Source organism: Suricata suricatta, chromosome 4 (assembly GCF_006229205.1).
Source record: "Suricata suricatta isolate VVHF042 chromosome 4, meerkat_22Aug2017_6uvM2_HiC, whole genome shotgun sequence".
NCBI classification, from domain to species: Eukaryota; Metazoa; Chordata; class Mammalia; order Carnivora; family Herpestidae; genus Suricata; species Suricata suricatta.
The window spans coordinates 117484867-117508397 of NC_043703.1; the positions used below are offsets into that span (position 1 = coordinate 117484867).

General features: G+C 48.0%; 1 protein-coding gene and 1 long non-coding RNA gene across 5 annotated transcripts in view; one reads left to right on the forward strand and one right to left on the reverse strand.

The window, feature by feature from the left end:
- The window catches only part of LOC115290000, a 9513-nt gene extending 7727 nt beyond the window's left edge, over window positions 1-1786 (reverse strand). Inside the window, exon 1 of the long non-coding RNA XR_003907906.1 lies at window positions 1459-1786. This is a non-coding gene — a long non-coding RNA (uncharacterized LOC115290000). The remainder of the gene's footprint in view (window positions 1-1458) is intronic.
- HK2 (hexokinase 2) overlaps window positions 106-23531 on the forward strand; it is a 59194-nt gene continuing 35768 nt past the window's right edge. For 3 of the 4 annotated variants that reach the window (XM_029937674.1, XM_029937676.1, XM_029937677.1), the window contains exons 1-2: window positions 106-622; window positions 19239-19401. In XM_029937674.1, coding sequence (XP_029793534.1) covers window positions 560-622; window positions 19239-19401 — 226 coding nt within the window. In that variant the 5' untranslated portion in view covers window positions 106-559. Of the gene's footprint in view, window positions 623-1756; window positions 1958-19238; window positions 19402-23531 lie in introns of all 4 variants that reach the window. The other variant, XM_029937675.1, reaches the window with a different exon arrangement.

Here is a 23531-nt window from a genome sequence, read left to right on the forward strand (position 1 = left end):
GATTGGCTGCACCGGGGCGGCGGGCGGCCCGTGGGCGCACACACCCTCCCCGTGTAGCCAATGGGCGCGCGCGCGTCACTGAACGGGAGGACCGCGAGCCGGCAGCCCCTCAATAAGCCACATTGTTGCGCGAAACTCCAGAGCAGGAGTCCCGGGCCGCCTCTAGTGTCATCAAGCGGAGAAGATCCGTGGGCAAGAGCAACACGCTTGTTGAGCCGGAGAGGTCCGCTCGTCCAAGTGAGGCCGGGCTGAGATTTTTCCCAAGTTGAGCCTTGGCGATTCTGTGGTGAAGTTAGCGCCTTAGCGGTGGGGCCACCCGACACGTCGCCAGGAGTGATTTTTGGGCGCCTTCTGGGAATTCGGACTCCCAAAACCTGTTTCTGGAGACCCTAGACTCTCCTGCCAGGCGTGCCATTGCCTCCTTTTTGTGCCGCCTGGACTTACTGCTCCCGGCCGGGTCGCCAAGCCCGGATACAAAGCGGTCGGACCGCGCTGCCCTCCTCCCCCGCACGCGCTCTAGCCTCGGTTTCCCAACTCGGCGCCGACGGGCCGCGGCAGGATGATCGCCTCACATCTGCTCGCCTACTTCTTCACCGAGCTCAACCATGACCAAGTGCAGAAGGTAGGCAAGCGCGTGCAGGGGTGGCTGGCTTGCTTCTGACAAAGTTGTGCGGCCCGGGGCCGGCCGGGACTCTTCTCCCTGACCCTGCGGGGGGCCGCTTCCTTCCCATTCGGGGCCGTGGACGCGGAAAAAGTCAGGGCTGCCGGGAAACTCCCGGGCGCGAGGAGCCACGTCCGCTAGGCACGGGCAGGCGTGTGCGCGCGTGCGAGGCGCCTGGGCTCGCGCCCCGCGCGGCTCTCTGCCTTCCTGCCGCCCTGCGCGCGCTCGCGCTTTTTTTTTTTTTTTTTCCGCTGGAGGGGCGGGTCACCCAGCACGTAGTCTGAGACTGCGGAGCCCACGTGGGAGGAGCCCCTCTTTGGCCGCCGGAGTTCCGGCGAGAGCACGTGGGGAGAATCTTGGCTGGGGTGGGGGAGGCTTCTCTGCCACGTGGGACTGCCTGGGGGACACCCGCGCAGAAAGATCGCGTTTTGGGGACGTGCCGTTCCTCTCGGCGTTCCTAGTGGTCTCGCGGAGGTGGGCTTGAGTAGAGGCCCACCCCGAGGGCGCTGGGTAGGGGGCCGAGAAATTCCGCCAGCCGCACCCCTTCCCGGAACTGAGGCCCGGCGAAGGGCGTACATCCCCCACCGGATCGGCCTTGGGACCACCGGCCTTGAGTAGCCAGGGCCCGCCTCCAAGTAGGGGGCCAACTTTGGTTGATACTTTTAGTGCTTCTAAAACTTGCTCCAGGAGGATTCCCCTCCTTCCCGCCCCCCCCCCCCCGACTTTTTTTCTGAAAAGTTTTAGCTACGGAAACGAGTTTATTCCTGCCTTAGGCTTCGACGGGTCTGCCTACCTACCTCTGGGCAGATTCAGATTCCCTTTCTTGCTCTCTCCAGGTCATTTCCATAAGAAAGAGCTTCTGGCCCCGCCGGGACCTAGCTCTTGGTGCCTCGGGGTATGGGGTGGGGGTGGGGCCGGCCCGAGGCGCAATCCCTCCGGGGAGAATTGTGTTTCTGAAATCCTCGGGGGTTTCTGTCCAGGCACCACGACTGGGACTTAAGAGGGGATGGGCTGAGGCGGAGGTGGGGGTGTCCAGACCCGTGAGGCAATGGCAGCGTTGCTCAATTGCCTACTTGAAACTTCTATGTCTTACAGGGAACACAGTTTTGGGAGAATGTCTTGACGTTAAAGTTCGGTGCGGTGATCTGCTCTTACTCCCATTCTGGGGATTCTGAGAGCAAAGAAGAGAACGGTGGGCTACCATTATGATGTTTTCAGAGCGGTGACACATGAACCCCCGAATAAAGCATGGCCATACTTAGCCTCAAACTGGAGTAGGAAGCAGCGGGAGGCTGGGTTAGTCGAGTTTTACTCTGCTTATAAACGGCTGTTGCTCTCTCATTCCTGGGATGTAGCTCTGCTCTGCACTTTAATTCAGTTTATTTAAGAATGTGTTTGTGAGCCGACAGGATCTTGGCAACTTCCTTGGGCCTCTCTGCTCAAGAAGTGTGTTAACCCTTGGGGAAGACTCATCCCTTGGCAAATTCTAACGCAGGAACTGGAAGATTATTAATCCAGGGGAGGTCTTCCCAGATGCGTGAATATCAGTCCAGGACATTTTAATTATTTTACCAATTGTCTCTCCCCTATTCCAGAAGAAGGAAGCTAAGACCTGAACTATCTGAATGAATTGGGGGAGAGAGTGGAGAGAGAATTAGCCAGGGTATCTGGAAATGAGTTCTAATCTTTGTTTTGTGGTTTATTAACCACAGGACCTGAGAAAGTCACTTTGCCTCTTTGGCCTGCTGATTTCTTTTTGTGTCCTAAGCAGGCTCCACACACTGTGCTGAGCCTGACATCATGACCTGAGCCAAAATCAAGAGTTGGAAGCTTAACCGACTGAGCCATCCAGGTGCCCCTGGTTTTTTTTGGTAAAAGGGGAATGACAGCAGTGATCCTGTCCATTTTATAGAGTTGTGATGATTAAGCACAGTAATGTGGAAATGTCTTTCTCCTAGGCTACTCTTACCTACACTCACAGCTTCCTTTTACCCTGTGAAGTGTCTGGAGGAAGACAGGTGTATTTCCCCTAAATTACCAATGGGGGCAGAATTGAGTCAGGCCCTTAATTTACCAGGTGTCAGAACCTGGGGCGTGGCCTCCAGGCTTGGGTGAGCAAAGCTGCTTGATTCCAGCTGCAATTAAATAGGAAGTAGGAAGAGAATCAGAGAGAATATTTTGGAAGCATCTTTTCAAATTTCTGCTAAAAGGATGAATTAGGAAAGAAGAATGAAGCTTGAGTTTAATTTTAGAGTCTTTTGAAAAGGTCTCGATTTGGACTCTTCTGAAATCCCCATTATCTTACATATTCTGAGTTGTGGTCTGAGGCATGGAAAACATAGATTCACCTGTCCAGAACTGGCACCACCCCTTTCTCCCGCAACTTGTGTCCTGATGGACAAGCCCAATGTTTTGTACCATTAGGAGGAGAGTAAGTGTCATTGGCTCATCTTTGCTGATTAATGCTTAGAAATTCAAGAGCCAACACTTAACAGCATCTACTGTGTACCAGGCACTGGTTTAAGCTCTTTACATTTGTTAGCCGATTAACATAACCACTCATGAAGTAGATGGTATTATTATCAGCATTCCTGTCTTACTGGTAAGGAACGAAGGCACAGTAACTTGTCCAGGGTCACTAGCTTTTTAGTAAGAGTTGAGAATTAAAGCCATGCAGTGGGACTCCAGAGCCCCACGATCTTGACCACATTCACAAGCTTCTGGGAACAATAGCGGGCTCCATCCTAGCCTGTGTCTGCGTTCACTCTTGGATGCTGGCAGCACCCTCACTTAGCATGCCCAGAAATGCAACTAGCTCTTCTCTTGGTTGCATTAATGGCACCAGTACCCTCTGACTATTCTGGCTGGGAGCTTTGGACTCATTTCATTGACTTTCCTTTCTGATTGCTACACATTGTCAACCAGTGTCTGGCTTACTTCAGAGGCTTCCTCGGGTTTCTCTGTTGCCACTCTCTTTCTGGAACCAGACTGGAATATTTCAGAAGCCTTTTAACACCGCATGCTGAATGCCCCCTGACTCCTTCATATTCTCTACCTTCACTCCCCAAGGACTTGCTTCGCCATTCTTTGAATGCCACGCTCTTCACACTAGGTGCTTTTTTACCTTATGGCATTTTTATCATCGCACTATGCATCAGTAGTTGGTAATTTTCAGTACCAGTTCCTTCCTCAGGACAGGGAGAATCCTGGCTGTTCACCTTTGTAGCCACAGTTTCTGGCCACTGATGTACTCAGTGAGTGTGAGGATGAGAGAGGGGACATTGCTGGAGACAGCAGCTCAGCAAGGGCTGTGGGAAGGGGAGGAGGGTGAGAGGCAGCTTGGGGGATGGCTAGTTCCAGGCTGAAGGGGATGGGGGGATAGGGGACATTATGAGAGAGAGACAGTGGGCTCTTCCTTCATCAAGGCCCAAGCAAGGTTGATCCTGAGGAGAAAGAGTGGGGGCCAGGGGCCATGGAGAGAAAGAGACAGGGTAGGGTATTTCCTATCTTCCGGCAGTTAAGGCTTTATGCCCTGTGGAGAGATAGAGGATTCTTTCTATTGATTTATAATTAATATTCAAGATACAGGGTTTTTGCCTCTCGGGAATGAGAATCAGTTTTAACCATAGAAGTGAAATGAAGTGTGCATGCCTGCCTTTAGCCATTGGCCAAATTGTTTTAACATGCACAGACTGGTGACATATTTTCACTCCAATTATGGGATATAGATACCTCACTTGGGCTCTTTTCTGTGTTGGTGAGGGGTGGCTTTCAACTCTGGACTCAGGAGAGGGGGGAATATCTTGGAAGCAGAAAATTCAGCAGAGCCCCCAAGAGTCAATATAGACAAGAGTTGTAATGTTTTCTGAGAACTGATTGTGGGTCCCAGGCCCTCTGGCTCCTATGTGGGAAACTGAAACTAAGACCCCTTTCAGTTGCCAGGTGAGATAAGGCAGCAGTCAGGGTGCCTTACCATGGGTTGAGGAGTTAGAGACCTCAAGGGAACCTTGATGTGTTTGCCTTGAGTACCTACTATGTGACATTAATCTTCAGATAAGGGGTTAAAGTACCAGGAGTACAGTACTAATCACTACCTTACTGAGATTATTGTTGGTTGAGTTAACTAACATTGACAGGTACAGTTTTGTGTTTGTTCAAGTTGTATGTAATACTTAGCCTCCTAATACTGTCCCTTCCCTGCTCAGGAGCAGTTGACTATGGTAGTATTTTGTAACTTTTGCTAATCATCCATTTTTTTTTGTATTGCCAAATTTCTATTTCAGAGAGCTCTGGGAAGCACTTTTCTTTACCATTGAATTAATTAACATTCCCTCTGAGGCTCCTCAGAAAAGCCAACTTTTTTTTTTTAACATCACTTTTCAGAGTTGAACTTTTCCAGCACTGTGAGGAGTGTGAGGGCAATCAGGGGCCCTTTTCCAAGGCGAATCAAAACAACACAAACTGCAACAGTTTTCTCAAAATCTGGCAACCAGAGTAAGGAGCTCTGATGTACTAAAAGACCTCAGGAACCCCAGAAAACTGACTTCCTTTGTTCAGATACTTCTTTAAAAGACGGCTCTAGATAATGGGTTCCTCATTATCATTGTTGACTTTTGCAGTCAGCAAGTTTTGGTTTGTTTTCCAACACTGTGTGTTGTGTCTTTCCCTTTCCAAAGCGGGGGGGGGGGGGGGGGGGGGGGGGGGGGGGGGGGCGCGGGGGGTTGAGCAGATCAGATCCCAGAGTTCATTGGCTGAGTCTTAATATCACACACCATGGATCACAGGCTGTGCTTTCTTGTACTGGAGTGGCTCAAGCAGGCCTTTCAACTGCAGCGCTCTTGGCATTTTGGGCCATGCAATCTTTTGTCAGGGCGATCCCAACCTATAGTAAAGAGCAAGGATTCCCACTGTACCCGAGTTGACAGGGGCAAAGCCTGTATTCTCTTTGTTTGTTTGGGTTGGTTTTTGTTACTACTTCTTTTGAACCATGGTTTTCAACTGTTGGTGATGTTGCTCTCCAGTGGACTTTGGTAACGTTTGGAGATAGTTTTGTCCGTCACAGGTTAGGTGCTTGAGGATGTTACTTTATCTAGTAGGTGGAAGCAAGGGAGATACTCAATCCTACAACACACAGGACAGCCCCCTTGCAACAAAGACTTTTTTGGCCCCAGATATCGGCAGGTTGAGAAGCTGTGTTAGAAGAGCATAGTTCATCCCCTCCTTCAGTTTTATAGCGCATTGTTCAAGGTCATAGAGCTCCTTAATAGCACGTGTAACTAGGACCTTGGCTGTCAGTTCTCAGGGTGCCAGGACATGGGACAGTCATGGTAGGAAGTGGTCTGCTACAAAAGTTGAATTTGAGGCGAAGTCTGCAGACCATGGCTAATCAGTAGATGTCCGTGACCCCTGGCTGATGGGTAGGTTACCTGGGTTACTGTTTTTTCTGTCTTCAACCAGAAGAATGTGGGTAATGTAAGCACTCCAGGAAGCCTCTGAGAGAAGTCTGCACAGTTATCCACAGGAGAATCTCACCCTGGTTGTTGCTGGGATTTCCATGGAGGCCAGGCATCCATCAGACTTCTGGAACAGAGCAGGCGGATGAGCTGGCAGAACATGAGCCGAGGAGCTACTATAGTTGGGGGCAGAGGAGAGAGACCACTGATACCCACCAAGGGCCAGTCCAGCAGTCATATTGGGAGAGGCTGTGTGGTGAGTGGTAGAGCCAGTCTCCTTGGGTTCAGTCCTGGCTTACATAACCAGCTTTGTAAACTTGGGCCAGTTAATTTAACCTTTGTAGGGCTCAGTTTCTTCCTCTTGTAAAATGGAGAGTTTTGGGATTAACACTTTAGTAGGGTTATTGTAGGGATTAAAGAGAGTTAATATATAGGAAGCTTTTGGAGTTGTGCCTAACACATAGTCAGTTCTTCATGTGTTAAATATTAGTGCACAGAGAACTACATGCAGACAGTACTATACTCCTAGATATCCTACTGTGCTATCATCTGGGCAGGAGCAAAAGAGACCCTGCTTCTTTTTTCCCTCAGGGCTTTTAGGGCCTATGGATTCTGGAGCCATTGATGCTTTCTGTCTGAAGTCAGGTTGGAGTAGAAGGTTGGAAGGGCAGAAGGATAAAAAGTTCTTAAAGCTGAGGACTAAAGAAGCATCCTCACTGCCATCTCTCCCATCTAAAACTGTGTCTTTCCGGGCATAGGAGAACCATTCTTAAGTTCTTTGTCTAACTTGCTTTCCTCTGGGAAGGAGCATCTCCACTGGGGGGGGGGGGGGGGGGGGGGGGGGGGGGGGGGGGGGGGGGGGGGGGGGGGCGGTCTCGGGGATTCTGTGGCCGCAGGTGTACCACAGCTTGAAGCATCCTCCATGGAAGGCATGACTGATCATAGCATCAGTTCCACCCTTTTCACCATAGAAACCTAGTCCCCTCCTCTTCAGACCTTCCCCCAAAGGACAGAGGCTCCCAGGGCAATTGCCGAGGCTACTTATGCTGTAGTTAGTTAGGCCAGTGAGATGCTTGTTTACCCTTCCTTACATCTGCCCCAGACTCTGACTTCCCACTGAGGAAACTGCTTGGGGGTGGGGGATGCCCTGGGCTGTTGAGTCATGGTAGGCTTTGGTCCCATTGATCCCTGGAGTTTCTCTGAAAGGAACCATCATTCCCACATTATTTTGGCACATCAGGTAGAGGGTCTGTGGCCATCTTGGGTCTCAGCAGAGAGCTCTTTGCCCCTCATATACAGACACTGGGCTGTCTAGTGTGGCCTTTCCTGATACTTGGTACCCAGGGCTCTTTCTTGACAAAAGCCCAAGGCAGTCCTCTTTGTGGAACCCAGCTTTCCTTCTCCCATCCCTGTATAGGCTTTGTCTTGTCCAAACCCAGTTGGGAGTCTTGACCTTGTTGCCCTGAAATGCTCCTCTCTTTCAGGGGTGGCCATACTTTTTGCACTTTTGTCTATGGGTCTCTAAGCATCTCCTTGATGTTCCTTCCTAGAAGGGACCTTGGTTAAACTTACCTTGGAGTTAACCAAGAGAGTGAGTCAGGGCTGAGACTCCAGCCCTTGGTGCTCACCCATTCAGCCTTCCTGCCTCTTCTCACCCTTAGCTCAGTGGCTCCACCCTAGAAGTGGTTCATATTCTTGACAGGTTTTATTCCCAGACTCTTCCTTCTGGCATTTCATATTGTCTGATAAAGGAGTTAAGCCAGATAAGCCCTCAGGGTTAAACAAGGGCATGTGAAGCTGCCATTATTCCTTTTTCCCATTTGAGAGACTTCCTCCTCCTGCTTCCTCCCAAATTTTCGTGTCTCAACTCCTTCCAGTGCAGCCTTCTAGCCACATCTCATCAGTTCCTCCATCAATACCCGAAGTTCTTAAAATAACAAACATTACTAAGTGCTGGGCTCTGTCTATGCACTCACACTCAGGCCATCCTCAAGCAGCCCTCCTGGGTAGACATTATTATTTACCTACTGTTCAGATAAAGACAGCAAGGCACAGAAAGGGACAGTACCTTGCTCAAGGGCCAGCCAGAATTCAAACCCGGGCAGCCTGACCCCAGAACCCAGACCCTCACACCCAGCATGGGGCTGTTTGGGACAACTGGAGATGGCCACTGGTGGTTCAGTTTTGTGGGGCTGTGAGTCAGGTGTAGGTTGGGAAGGGACCTTTGGATCATCTAGTTCCTGTTCTTCATCTTATAGATGAGGAAACCAGGTGCTGTGTACTGAGTGACTGGCCCAAGTTTCTATAGGACAAGCCCCAGAGCAGGGACCCAGTGTCTTGGTCCCTGTTTCCCTTTTGGCACCAGTTGTGCAGCATGAGCTCTCCCCATCAGTCAGGCGTGGGCTCCTCAAGAACAGAGGGTTTGCCTTGTGGCCTGTACCTAGAGTAACCCTATCATTTATTGACCAAACTGGGCAACTTTTGAGGTAAAAGGGGAACTGTTAATACTTATGCTGCTACCTTGGTATAAACTGGGCTTATTCTAGGCCAACTGGACATATGGTTGCCCTACCTGTGGTGGGTGTGATTATGGGGTGGGCTGGCAGAGTGGGAAGGTCTGGGGCAGGACCTGGTGTGCAGCGGCCGATCCACAGGGGTTCAATGCAGCAGGTGGATGCGTGGCAGCAGGCAGGAGGAGGTTGTTCAGATGCCTCTGTGAGGCAAGAGGCTCGGGGGTAGACTTGGGTCCCTGGCATAGGGCTGTCCAGGGAAGGCAGAGTCTGACACTTCAGGGGCTTGGGAGACTGACCAGGGAAGCCAGGTAGCTGGAGAGGAAACCATGCTACTGCCAGGTTCTGTGCCGTCAGGGCTCAGGTGAAAAACAAGGTCAGGCCCTAAGCCCCTGGGCATTCTGGAATGGCCAGCTCTCCCCTTCAGCCAGGTTACTCTACCACCGCTTCGGCACGCCGAAGCCTCTTGTGTGTGACTGTGACGTGTGACTTGAGCACCTACTATATCTCAGTACTGAGAGAACTGTTGGCATCACAAAAGTGAAGTTGGGAACATGTAGTGGGTGCCCTTAGTCCTCTGGGCCCAGTGAGGGCAGAAAGATACAAGTTGTCAAAAGTGTGTTGGCATCTCGGAATCTGGGGAGAGGCAGTTTGTGCTGGGCCCTAAAGGGCAGGTGGGAGTTTGTTAGGCCAGAGGAGGAGAACATTCTAGGTGTGGGGTCAACATATATACCTTTGTAACCTTTTTTGAGACACTCCTTAGAATTCTATTGATGCGTGCATGATTTAAGTGATTGTAAATCTGTATTTTATTATGGTGAAAGAAACGGCCTACTATCTGCCCTTACTTTTAGTTTGTAATTACTTGCTGACATATTTGCCTTCCACCTAACAGACTGAACCCCTTGCAGGAAAAAACTTGGGTCTCCTTTCCCCTAGTGTCCTTGGCCCCTGGCACACTCCATTTAGCGCTCGATTAATGTGTGTAAATGAACTGTGCCAGGGTCATGAACATCTGGGACATATTATCACCATGCTGCCCAACAGCTGGGACAGAATGCCTGAGGACAGGAGGGTCCAAAGACCCGCATCCCAAATGCCCATCTCCTGGCCTGCTGATGGGCACTGTTGCCGGAAGCCTGTCTGGCTGTAACTCCAGGCAGCTGAGGCAAGAACTGGAAGAACAGGAAACCTTGTGACTCACGGAGGTGCAATAGGATCCTGGAAGAGTGGCCTATAAGCCTCTAGGTCGGCTCCACACTGAGTCTGGCGCCCCGGGCTTGTGAGTGAGTGGTGCGTCAGCTGGAATCTCCCTGAGGTGGCGTGGTGGCCCCAGCGAGGTTCGGCCTTGTCCCATCCTGAAGAAAGTGTTTCGGCAGATCTGTTACTTTTGATTAGCTGCCTTTCAGAGAAAGGAGTGTTCAAGAGTCCAGGATCTGCTGTGTCTTTACCTCCTCAGTTTACCTTTTTTTTCTTTTATCAGAAACATCTGGCCTTGGGTTGGCAACATTACAGGATAAACTTGCTGTTCTTTGCACAGCTTAGTCCTCCCAGGAGAAGTCTGTGAAGGCATTATTATTAATGAGGTCACTGACTGTAGTTACCTGGCTCTCCCAGGATGGGCACACCTGTGCCCTAGGTTAGGGCACTCAGCTGACCACTGGATGTTGTGGGGCCTGCCAGAGACTTGGTCTGTGGTTTGGGGAAGCTTCTCCAAGCCTTGGCTTCCTTGTCAAAGATTTGAGGTAACACTGGCAAAGGAATAATGCAAAAATAAATTCTCTTGTAACTAAGTTGCAAGCCTGTGTCAGCATGTAGAGTCACTGGAAGGCTGTGTGTGGCTGCGTTTAGATAATGGCTCTTCCCTCTGGTTTGACCTCTTATAGAATTCTTTGATCTTCTTAGGCCCTCTGAACATGAGTAGTGGGTAGACCAGGGCCTGGTCAGGGCCTTGCCTTTTTTCCTCCTGCATTTTAAAATCGAAGTGTAATATACACAGGTAAGTGAAACATCAGGTAAGCACCGCCCAGACACAGTACCAGATCATTACCAGTACTAAGTGTAATCACTGTCCCACCTTTTGTCAGCATAGATCTGTTTCTGTACTTCCTATAAATGGACTCATAAGGCATGTCCCTTTCAGTATCTGCCTTCTTCAACTTTATTTATTTATTTTTTATTACAAGATTAAAAAATGTTTATTTTTGAGAGAGAGAACGAGTGAGCTTCAGCTGGGGAGGGTCAGAGAGAGAGGGAGACAGAATCCAAAGCCAGCAGGCTCAGGCTCTGAGCTGTCAGCACAGAGCCTGACGCGGGCCTGAACCCACAAACTGAGAGATCATGACCTGAGCTGAAATTGGATGCTTAACCGACTGAGTCACCCAGACACCCCTCTTTCACCCAACCTCATATTGTGAGATTCGTCTATGTATGTTGCTATATATGGTGGTGGGTGGTGGTTCTTTTTTTTTTTTTTTTTTTTTTTTTAAGTTAAATCCAAGTCAGTTAACATACAGTGTGATAATGATTTCAGGAATGGAATTTAGTGATTTGTCACTTACATAGAACACCCAGTGGGTAGGTGGTAGTTCTTAATTGCTGTATAATATCCCTTCTCCTGCACCCCCAGCCCTGTTTCAACCATGTGAATTAAAGCAGATGAGACCAGTCAGAGCCCTTCAAGAGGGTGTGGCCTTTCTGAAATTTCTTTTGAGGACGCTAGGTTGGAGCCTTGGAGCCTTTGCTTAATGTTTTTATCAGTGACCTGATTATATCTTTGGGACCAGAACGTGAGCACTAGGAAAGTTGAAGTTCAATCAGTTGGTGGACTTGGGGTCTGGAAGACGCTAAAGAGTAGCAATCAGTTGCTGTTCATCCAGCACCTCCCGGAGCCTGGGGGAAGAATGTCCAGCATTGCTTCCTGGTGACCCTGCAGCTTACATACTGGAGGAGTCACTTTCTTGTCCAATTTGTTCATTTGAATTTACTCTTCTGTTGAAGAGGATGTGTGCTGTAGAGATGGCTGATGAACATTTGCCTGATCATGTATTATTTGTTTTTTCTGCTTACTAAAAGGATTAGGTGATCTAGGTCAGCTTTCAGTAAAAAGGATGGGCAAGGGTGACTACCAACAAGCATAGACTAGGGACAGTTCACTGGAGTGGAGAGCAGAGCTCTGAGTTTCCTGGCAGTCTAGGCAAAAAGGACAGCTGTCCTTGAGGCGGTTGTGTTAATTTCACTGGTCCTGTAGCAGGAAGCAGTGACTCTGGGCAGCCAGACTTTCTCCTGGCACCAAACCCTACAGAAACGTAACTGGTCAGTAAACAACACAGCAGCTTTACATAGTGGGGTGACCTTTATGATCCTTCCTTCCCATGATCCCATGACTAAAAGTTGTAGGTTTAAATCATACTAATATGAAGATACTGTAGTAGGGAGTTAATGTAATACTCACAGTGAAGTGAGTAGCTTTCTGGTCCTAGAATTCATAGCATGTTTCCAAGATCTTGGCCCATACCCTCTGAGCCTTTTCACACAATATCCTTACTCTCCAGGTCAGCATCTATCCACTGACATGTATGTTGGATATAAATGTTCTTAGCCCAGAACAGTCTCCCCTGTGTGCTTGTCTCACAGGCCACTTATTCACACCTGTGATACTTCTGAGGCTGCCTTGCATTGTGCTCCCTTTGTTATCTATTGGGATCCATCCCTCCATTCATTTCAGAGACATTTGTTGGGTCTATAACAGGATTTGAGTTCTGTGCTATCTTGTTAAGTCCTAGAGAATAGGAATCTTGAATTCTTTAAAAAATAATTTTTCTTTGTGTATATATAAACATATATATATGCACACACATATTTATATATGTATATGTATAATGTACAATCCAATGGCACTAAGTACATTTATATTGTCGTACAACCATTGTTACTGTCCATTTCCAGAACTGACTTCTTTTAATTGCTTTTTTAAGTGTTTATTTTATTTTTGTGTGTGTGAGAGAGACCGATCATGAGTTAGGAAGGAGCAGAGAGAGACAGAGGCATAGAATTCAAAGCAGGCGCCAGGCTCTGAACTGTCAGCACAGAGCCCGACGTGAGGCTCAAACTCACGAACCGTGAGATCATGAGCTGAGCTGAAGTCAGACGCTTAACTGACTAAGCCACCCAGGCGCCCCAAAAATTGATTTCTTTTAAAATCATGTTCCTGTCCACTGTAGTGCTTTGCATATAATTGGTTTTCAATACAGGCTATACAACGGGAGAAGCTGGGGTTGAAGCAACAGCCAGAGTTCTGGGGTTGAATGATACAAATCTTACAGATACAGATGTTGAAATTTAAGGTTTCTTCCATACTTCCTTTGAAAACTCTTAAGGTATTCAAGGTAGGATTTGCAATACTTTATATCATCAGCTGTCAAAATTAGAATATTGTTGTCTTCTGGATCTGAATAGTTTGGTCAGGACTGTTTTCCCATTGGGATCAGACAGGGTAGCTTTAGGATCTAGGCAGTGGCCACCAGCCATTCAATTGGAATTGGCCCGCAAGATGACAGAGGCCCTTGTGGTCCAGCAGCAGGATTGTCATTTATTGTTTTTGACAATAGAAGAAGGTATCTGGGTGATCCAGATTGTAGTTTCAGATGTATGACCTTGGTCAAGTCTGCCCTCCCTTTCTGGCTTTCACCTCTAGGCCTTTCCTTTCAGGGCTTCCCCATACCTGACCGGGGCTGTGTCTGCTGCACCCAGGACACTGCACACATTTTGGTGCATCCTCTGTGACGGTGACCTGCTCTCTCCATTCTCTGCATCACTGCTGTGACATAATTTTCCCTCCTTTTAGTGCTAGTCTGGAGGAAAATATGGACACTGAAGGAGACAGGCTTCTCATTTAGGGTGTTATCTCATTTCATAAAGAGTATGGTGTTAATTTCTCTCTAGAACTTCTCCTGCCTCTACTCACAATCCTCTAGAGGAAACAGGGACTGGTGTGAGCGGAAGCAACTGACCAAAATTGCCCAATGAAGATGTTCTAGTCTCAGGATTGCTAAAGAGATGCCATTTAAAAGTGCAATCGGGGTGCCTGGGTGGCTCAGTTAGTTAAGCATCTGACTTCAGTTCTGGTCATGATCTCGCGGTTTGTGGGTTCAAGCCCTGTGTCGGGCTCTGTGCTGACAGCTAGCTCAGAGCCTGGAGCCTGCTTCAGATTCTTTGTCTCCCTCTCTCTCTCTGCCCCTTCCCTGCCCATGCTCTGTCTTTTTCTGCCTCAAAGTAAATACACATTAAAAAATGTTTTAAACTGCTATCACTTTTTCTTTAATACACATCCTTGCCTCTAGGCAGGCAGGTGGCCTTCTAATACCTCAGCCAGGCTTTGCTTTCAGCCTGCCTCTGTTTCCCCAGTTTGGAAAGCCTCCTCCTTTTCCTCTTTCTCCCTGATAGAGTTTTAAAGAGAAACAGCCCAGTGTGATAGGTCACACACCCACCACAGAAGGAGAAGGGACAGTTTGGGGAAACAGTGTCTTGTTTTGTTAACCCTGATTGTGACTAAGGTAAGGTTAAGAAGTGACATTGATCCTCCGAGGGTGCCACTGGCCAGTCTTAGGAAAAAAAGAGTACGGTTAGATAAGCTGTAGGTTCATCATAAAGCCATTTGTGCCAGTGACTGCTGTGTGGGGCCATTCATCCCATTTTACAGGGAGGAAACTGGGTCTCAGTCAGAGAGTGACTCATCCAGTGTTGCACACCTGTACAGATGCTACAGCCAGGATTTGAACACTGATTTTTCTGATGCCACAGCCTGTATTTGACCATCTCTAACTATGAAATGAGGGTTGGCCTGAGTGATTCTGCTTTGATAGTTTCCAACCACCTAAATGTTTTCAACAAGTATATAGGGTTTAATCTTTCCAGTTCCCAGCACGTAGGATTAATGCAGGATTATTTCACCCTGGGTCTAATGTCCTATTAACTACTGACTTCCAAAGACTCCAGGTAGAAAAAAGGTAAAAATGTTCTTAGGCAGTGTTGACTGGAATATTGCCGACCATGATCACATTATTGCCATGGTGGTTACCAGGTCAGGGAGAGGGGAAGATGTTTGAACTTCTAAAGGTCTCAATTTGGTCAGTCTGGAATGGAACTTTGGGATTCTTAATGTTTTTAAAAAGCTCCTCATGTCAGTTATGCTGATATGCCACCGAGTTTGGGAACTCTTATCCCTTGTGGCAGAAGGAGACTAGATGGAAGTTCTCAGAGAGTAGATTTCTTTCAGATTGAGGAAACATTTTCTAACAACTAGAGCTGACCAATGGTAGCAGCTAACCACCTTAGAGTACTGAGCCTGCCATGCTTGGAAGGATTCAAACCTGGGCCTGATGGTTGTTGGGGTGAGAGGCAAACTTGACAAACTAGACAGAAAAGAAAACCGTGGTTCTTCAAGGGCATTTTTAAGGGTATTTTTTTAGTTGCAATCCTACTGCCCTGCATCCATTTGATATCTCTTAAATGACTTTGTCCCGTGACTTTGGGCCTGATGCCCCCTCCCTTTGGCTGCACTGTGGGAGAAGTTGGCAGGATCCTGCAAAGTTGCATTCACTTCCTTCCTAATCTAGGAAAATGGTCTTTGTATGGAGGCTGTTTCTTGTTTCTGGCTCTCCTTTCCCGTGGCCACCCAACACAGCAGTGCCAGCCAAGGCTGGGTGGGCCCCGCAGAGTGTTTAGGAAGCTGTGACATTAGGTGACTAAACATTCCTTCCTACTAAACTCAGGATGGCCACATCATCATTCTGTAAAGAAGGGGAAATTTGGGCCAAGGTGCTCTTGTTGCATTTTTCAGAGCTGTCCCATATCCTTTCTTTTATTTAGTTTCATGTGTTAGAGAGGAAATCAAGGCCCCAGGGTCATCCAAGAAACCACAGGACAGGTGGAAGTAAAGGTGGTGGTGCCAAGTGCCCAGCTTTAGCACCAGATGCCCCTCAGTTTGAATCCTAGCTCTGCCTCTCACCATCTAGAGACTTGCAAAATGGGTGCAGAACTTTTACAAAAGGACAATGGCGTTTAAGTCAGTAAAGTCGTAGGATGGTGTCTGGCAGGTAAGAAATACTCAGTATGTGTTTAGCTACTGTAACAATCATTGTCATTGTTTTCATACTCTTGGGCAAAAAGATGAAAGATGACTATACTCTTAGGTGAAAGGCAACGTGACTTGAATTAAGGCTGTTTACATGTTAGTCTTTGAGGGTTAAGGATGAGAAGTATCGACTGGATTTTTAACCAGGCTGTCACAGCTGAAGCCTCAAAGTTAAAGGAAGAATGGCTGCTGTAAAACTGTGGCCAGTCCACCTTTGCTCTTTTGTGTACATGACCTCACCAACCAAGAAGTGGCCATGCGGCCTCTTTATAAAGCAGTACAGGCTCTGCTTTCCTGGCTGGCTTCCTTTGTAACACTCAGAGCTATTCATGCTGGCAGTGGGGTGGGGTTGGAGAGGGTAGAGAAATGGCTGAAGTGAAGCTTCTGGCACTCTACTCTCTTTGTGAAAGTAGTAATATGGGAGCTCCAACTTTATCCTGTGGCAAACTCATGACAATGTCCAGAGACATGTCTATTGCCTCTACTGCCCTCCAATATGCCAGATCAGCCCCATGGGCCATGCTCTTTGGTGTTTGACCTTTGTATCTGCATCAAGGGATGACTGCAATAGAAGATGGCCTTTTTAGTGGGCACAGCCAGCCTGAATGCACTGCAGTGCCATTTGGCCTGTATGGACTCCACTGTCATCCAGCAGAAGAGGAACATTCATCTAGCACAGTGGACAAGGGCACAATGACCCCACAATGACTGGATTGCCCAGTTCAGTCCCAACTTGGCCCTTTGCGTCTCTGTGGCTGGGCACGTTGCCTTCCCCTTCTCGGTAGAGTGGCAGTAATAATACTGTCTACCTCATAGGGTTGCTGTGAAGATTTAATGAATTCATGGATGTAAAACCTTGAGAGCAGTGTCTGTGCCATGTAAGGATTTGCTGTTATTACTCAGGCTGCCCTTGGACATGGCCTGGTGTTGGCCTCTGTTCTGGGGGCCCTGGGTTATGTACGTTAGCGTTATCAGCCATGATGCTGTGTTCTGGGCCAGGCCAGGTGTCACTGGATCTGGAGCAGGAGGCCTCTGGGGTGATTAAAGTTGCCCTGGCCCCAGGGTCACCAGAGATTTGCCTCGCTCCAGTGGGGAGGGGACTTGAATGGTGTAGGGCTGAAGTTGTACCACCTTACTTTGTGGGGAGCCTCAAACATTGTGAGGGAGGCCAGGTCTCTCAGGAGCATTATGGCTATCCAGTATTATAGGAGACCCAGATCAGTGGTGGGGGCTGGTGTCCACACAGCCCTGAGAGGCAGAGACTGGCGCTAGGCTCATGGCAAGTGACGCACCAGGAGCCCGAGGTCAGCAAACAATGGGCGATTGGGTTCTTCTTGGATAGTCTATGTATGGCGGCTCCTCAATAAATGCTGGTGCCCAAGCGAGTTCTGGGAAACCCTCATTTCTGCACATTTGAAACCCCGGTTCCTTTGTTGTCTGGGGAGAGAGAGAAGTGGCCAACTGCCTTTCTCTACTCCTGCCCTGTTCTTGCCCACCTTGTATGGGCAAGGGTCGTGTCTCAATACTGTTTTAACCTCATGGCAGTTGTGGAGTGAGGTGGATTGGCTCACCAGAGACTCTCTTTGCCTGGCCTGTGGCTGTTTTCAGCATTTTACTCCACACTCTAATCTATCATCTTTTGGGATTTTATTTATTTTTTTATTTTTCACCTTTTGGGATTTTAGAAGAATGATCAGAGATGAGTCCTGAGCAGGATATTTGAAATTATCCAAGAAGGGTCAATCTTTTTGTTCTACAGGGGCAGAAAGAGGCCCAAAGAGGAGGATGTGCCCCAGACCCCATAGGGAGTTAGGATACAGCCTGGAATAGAGAAGACATGAGTAGGGGGAATGTCTCTGTTGAACAAACTGAGTTCTTTTCTCAAAGAATTAAGTACCTTTTGCTGTTCCTCTGGAAATCTTAGGCTAAAAGTTTGGTTAAAAAAAGAAATTCTAAGAAGGCCTGACAAAAAAGGCTGGAAACTATAATAGGCTATAATGCTAATGAGCATGTTTGTCTGGGAACTCTAATTATAAAAATGTGTGCTTCTTTGTCAAAGTCGAGCAAGGGCAGGGGCAGGCGGGTGCTTGCTTGTCTCCCACAGGACCAACAGGGGCAGTGGTCATCAGCCAAGCTTTGCCCTTGGGGACCCTGACATCTCAGAGTGGGGAATAGCAGCCTTGCTTGAAGTCTCTCAGTTTGCTGATGCTGCTGAGAGGACCGGACCTCTCACCCCATTAAGGGGGCAGCTGGGGCCTGGCCCAAGGTCCCCTGATTCTGTCTGTCCCTACCCTTCCATGGCCAGCAGCGTCACCTGTCCTGGACACTGCTACTTGAGTACAGGAGTATTGTGGAAACTCGTGTGTCTCCTTGGATGGATGTCTATCAGACCTTTTCCTGATGGGAGAAAACGAACTAAGCATGGCCAAGGCAGAGGGGAGCTTGCAAGAAGGAAACTGTGAGAGGTACTCCAGATGCCTCTTGGAGTAGTATATCAAGTACATATAACTTTATGTTGGGAACAGGATCAATGACATAAGTAGGGAGAGCTTTCTCTGCCTCTGAGGACAGGAGAGCGTGCATTGCTGTTTATGTAGAGGCCCTATTCTGTGTCAGCCTCGTGCCAGGGATGCAGGTGAACAGATAGACGTGGTTCTTCTTGGCTGTGGTGCTTATGGTTTGGACACCAAGAAATACATATTATGGATGGTGTTATAAAGGGGAAAGTCTGAGTTATTGGAAGGCCTGTTTCATTAGAAAAATGGGAAACTGCCACGGAGAGAGGTCTGGAGGGGCTAAAGGTATGGGATGGAACAAGGAGCCCTGTGCCTCGGTTCTGAGGTGGGGAAGGACTGAACGAAGGGTAGGGTTTGCACAAGGAGTGCAGAGGCATGCAATGAGCTTAGGAGGTGGTGAGAGGCCAGATCATGTGGGGCCTTGGAAGGATTTCAGGTTTGTTTCTCATCGGAAGCAATGGAACGTTTAAGCAGGGGAATGGTTAGAGTCTGGCTAGTGGTAGAAAAAGATGAAAGAGTTAAAGGCAGAGTTGGGGATTGTGTAAGTGTGGCAAGAGGAGCTGACTGCTTGGCCTATGGTGGGGGACATAGGATTGCCATGACTGGCCTCGAAGTGTGTGGGGAGCAAGGAGGGTCAGTAATGAATCCTAGCTTCCCGGATATTGTCACAGACTCTTAAACTCAGCCTTTCTGGAAAAAACTCTCCCTCTTCCTCAGTGTGCCTTTCCCCTTGACTTCACCACTTTCCAGAAATAAAGTTAAACCTATTTTTCTCACTTAATTTTTCAGTTTAGTTTTTTTTTTTAAAGACAGTCTTGTCAAAGTAAATGGTCTTTAATAATAACTTTCTGTATATAACAGGCTTTATTCTTTCGAAGGGTTGAGTGATGCTCCACCACATAGATGGCGGTTCCATAACTGATTTAAGCTACAAGTCTTGAATCTTGTTTTTCCCCTTTGCAGGTCGACCAGTATCTCTACCACATGCGTCTTTCTGATGAGAACCTTCTGGAGATCTCTCAGCGGTTCCGCAAGGAGATGGAGAAAGGGCTTGGAGCCACCACCCACCCCACTGCTTCAGTGAAAATGCTGCCCACCTTTGTGAGGTCTACTCCAGATGGGACAGGTGCTGCCCTTGGGAGGAGGGGAGGATGGCTCTGGGTGCTCCACTGCTCGGGGGAGATTTGGGTAGCCTGGCTCAGGGTCCCAAAGAATGATGTATCAGTGAAATGTCTTCGGTTTCACCTGTCAGAAACCAGCTCTGGCTAGGTTAAGCATACAGGAAATTTAGTGAAGTCTGTGAGGTGGGGTAGACAGGAAAATGGGGCAAGCGTTTGTTTCCTGTCCATGTACCAAGACGGGCTGATTGGCACACTCTGTCCTAAGGGTGATGGAGGACAAACACGTCTAAGGGAGTCACAGCCATGGGCCAGGGCAGTCACTCTACGTGGCACATTCCTCAGCCTTGCTGGAGAAACTGTGGTACAGATTGTCCTAGATTGTTTCTTGAACTCCATGAGAAAAGAATGCGTGAGGTCCACGTACACTTGGGACAATGTGAAGAGCCACGGTGCAGCTTAAGGTATCAAGGGCTCTGAAGGTATGCACATGACCCCACCAGGCTTTGTTTAATCCCCTTATTTGGATACAGACCCTGGATTTCACGATACACCACCGAGCAAGTGATTTAACCAAACCAGAGTGAAGGGTCGTGGTGGAGGTAGAAGTTGGAAGGTAGGTTGAGGTAGAAGTTGGAAGGTAGGTTGAGCTAGATCACAGAAAGCCTTGCGTGCACACCTGAAATCATGAGTCTCTCTTCAGTGAGCTCTGGGGAGTCACCAGTTCTGGAGGGGTGTGGGCAGAGCAGCAGCAGCAGCAGCAGTGGAAGATGGGCCGCTGGTAGAGACAGGGCGTGGCCTTGGTGGGATGTGCTGGGCAGACGCAGAGGACTCAGACGGGACGCTGGGATGTCCAGCCCTGCTCTCTAGGGGTGGCAGCATCCTCATCCTCAGAAGGGGGACGGAGTGAAGTTGTGTCAGCACATTCACGCAGCTTGCTTCACTTAATGCTCACGGTATCCATTCGTTTAAGGGAGGAGGTACCTGTGGGGTCCGTGAGGGGTGAGTGGTGTGGGATAACTACCCACATGCAGAGGGTTGGGAGAAAGAGCCCTAGGGGCAGTGGAGGAATCAGCAATAAGTATGTTTGCCTTGGGACTCAGCCTGGACCCAGCACCAAAGGTGTGACCTTGTTAGGATTGTTCTGAGTGTATGTCTCAGCCCTTCCATGCGTTTCCCAAGGTGAGCGGCCTCCTCCAGGTCTTGGGTATCCCTCTTATACCCTCCAGATTGGCACTGTTTGCTGTACCTGCCACTCCCTCTGACTAGCAGCCACACCCGCTTCTATTGTTTTATTTGACATTCTGATAAATTTACTAGCTCCTTAAGGCCAGGGACATTGTATTATTTCAGATACCACCATGAGGCAAGTACCCCAAATATTTACTACATTTTTACGGGCTAAGTGCTTTTCTGAGCACTTTTAACAAAACCCTCTAAGGTAAGTACAAATTTTGACTCCCTTTTTTTTTTTTTTTTTTTTTTAAGAGGAGGAATTTGAAGCTTGGATGGTCAAATAACTTGCTTAAGGTCACACAGCTAATGAGAGGCTGAGTCAGAATTCAAACTCATATATGCCAAAGGTCAGGCATCAAGACTGCACCCAATCCATTGTGTGTGTGCGTGCACGCATGAGCCTGTGCACTCAGCACCAGAGAACACAAGCGCAGCTGAAATTGTTTGAAATGTGGTTGGGACTGGATGTCTGGCTTAAGTATGAGTAGCTGAATAAATTGGCTGAGGAGAACTAGGTATGAGAGCTGCTTTTAAAATTCTTACTGCTTTCCTGAGCTTGGAGGCCTGGACACCTCCCTCTGCCTCTTAGAGTTTGCACGGATTACTGTGCTTTGTGGTCATTGAGTCTTCTTCCCAGACCTCAGACTGGAGTCCTGGGAATCCTGTCTGCATCCCAGGGTGGAGCAGCAAGTGTACATTTAGCCTCTGTGACTGTAAGGTGCCTGGACTGAGGATGGGAGTCAGAGGCTGACTCCTGCAGCCTTCTGGGGCAGAAGGATCTGGGGCAAAACTTTTGGCCTGACCTCCTTCCCACACAGAAACAGGGAGATTTTACATGACTTTTGTGATACACAGACAGAGTGCCTCTTGATAATGTCAAGTTCTACAGAGTAAATGGGGATGATGTGTATAAGGAATAATGTGTATCAGAATGTTTTATTCACTTAAGCAGAGCAAGTGCCCCCTAAGGGTGCTGGAGACCAGACTATGGGGCCCTCAGCCCCTTCACTTCTCACTTGCTGGAGTCCTTGGGCCAGCTGCTCACCTTAGCTCTCTAGGACTCGGCTTTTTCTCCTTTGTAAAATGAAGTGGTGGATCTGGCAGTCCCAATCTATTCCACATGTGTACTAGAACCAGCGTGCTAGTTATTAATGCATAAAAAAAGGTCTCCGAAATACTGTGGGGGAAACCCCTTAGTGTCCATCAGTTGGGCACGGGTCAACTCATGCAGAAAACAATCCTTTGCAACTCATTATAAAGCGTGAGATAGACTTACCTATATTCATATTCTCTAAACTCCTGTATATATGTGTGTGTGTGTGTGTATAGGTATATAAAGTGTCAAGGACATACACTGAACTATTAATAGTAGTTTTCCTGGTACATGAGGTTGGCAATAACTAGTCAAGTTGAAGGTATGTGTATGAAAACTCAGTAATACTACTTCCAACTATATTGTAACTTGAACAGACTTCCATATGAACCCAAGGAGGCGTGTTCAAGAATGTTCATAACATTGTTGCTTATAATGACAGCATGTTGGAAACAGTTTATGGAATATCCCAGTGGTAGAATTCTATGTGGCATGCTACACAAGTGAGCATGTATTAATATGGATACATCTAAAAAACAATGAGTGAAAGATTGGGGAAGAACATGTACCTCCTCCTAGTTGGCTGTAACTTTAAAAAAAAAAATCCCTCAAACAGTGTTGTGCGTTGCTTATGAACACACACACCTCATGAAATTATTAAGCTGTAAACTGGAATATATACACAAGATGAATGAAAGGGATTACTTTTGGAAATCAAGAAAGGAAAATGAAATTGGGAAGGGGAACATGAGGGAATATAATTTAAGATGGTCAACATCAAGGCTTCATGTTTTGTTAGCGTGGCTCTGAATTACGGAATATGTCATTAAGGACTGACTTCTTCAGTAGGTAAAGCCTATCAAAAATGAAATTTTTGCTTTGTTATTGGCACCCCAGTAAAGGGCTGAGAGGGGAGACTGCGGGGTCAGTTGTATATGGGGCTCTCTGCCTCCCCCATGGGGCCTTGCTGCTGTGTCTGCTTCCTCCCCAGGACACAGCATGGGTTCTGTTGCTGCTACTGGTGGTTATGTGTCTCTCCCACAGAAGGCTAGGGGCCTTCGCTCGAGTGATGCCTTTTCCACGATGGCCTTCCTCAGCCCTTTCCTTTCCAGCATTATTTTTTTGAATCTGGGTAATTAAGCCTGGGATCTAAATCTCTGATCTAGGAGGACCTAATCTTTAAATCAGTGGCTGTCTAACTTTTCTGGACTAGAGGCTCACACCAAGAAACACATATGTATAAATATTTATGTACAGCTGGAACAAGTTTCAGGGCCAGTGTCTAAGGTTAAGTGTGATGCAGTCAGATACATTGCAGCCCATTCTTTAAAAAAAAGCTGCCGGTCAGGAGCTGCTGAGTTTTTTCCAGCTTGCAGTTTGAAAGCTGCTGCCTTAAAGGCTCCTCACCCTGTCTTGTCCTAGACTGGCATTTGTAAAATTGACTACTTCTTGGTGGGGATGAGAGGTGGTTTCAGGCCAGTGTGTCATGAGAGGCGAGAATAGAATTCTAGATTAAATGGGTTGAATTCAAGCTGTGTGCTTTAGAGCAGGTTAGAGGAGTGTGTGCTCTTGTCCTCGTTTCCTCACTTGTAAAAAGAAGAACCATCAGGGGTTGCTGATCCACGAATTCAGGAGAAGTTGGATATGTGACCTTCTCATGTTTTGAAACACGGTCTCGTGTGGCCACAATCCATATCTGTAAGAGGCATGGCCAGCACAAAGTTCACTGAGAGAGGATGACTAAGCCTTCCAGGTCCTTCCTTTTGGAGGGAGTGACGGTGAGGGTTCATCCTCATCACCAGGCACCCT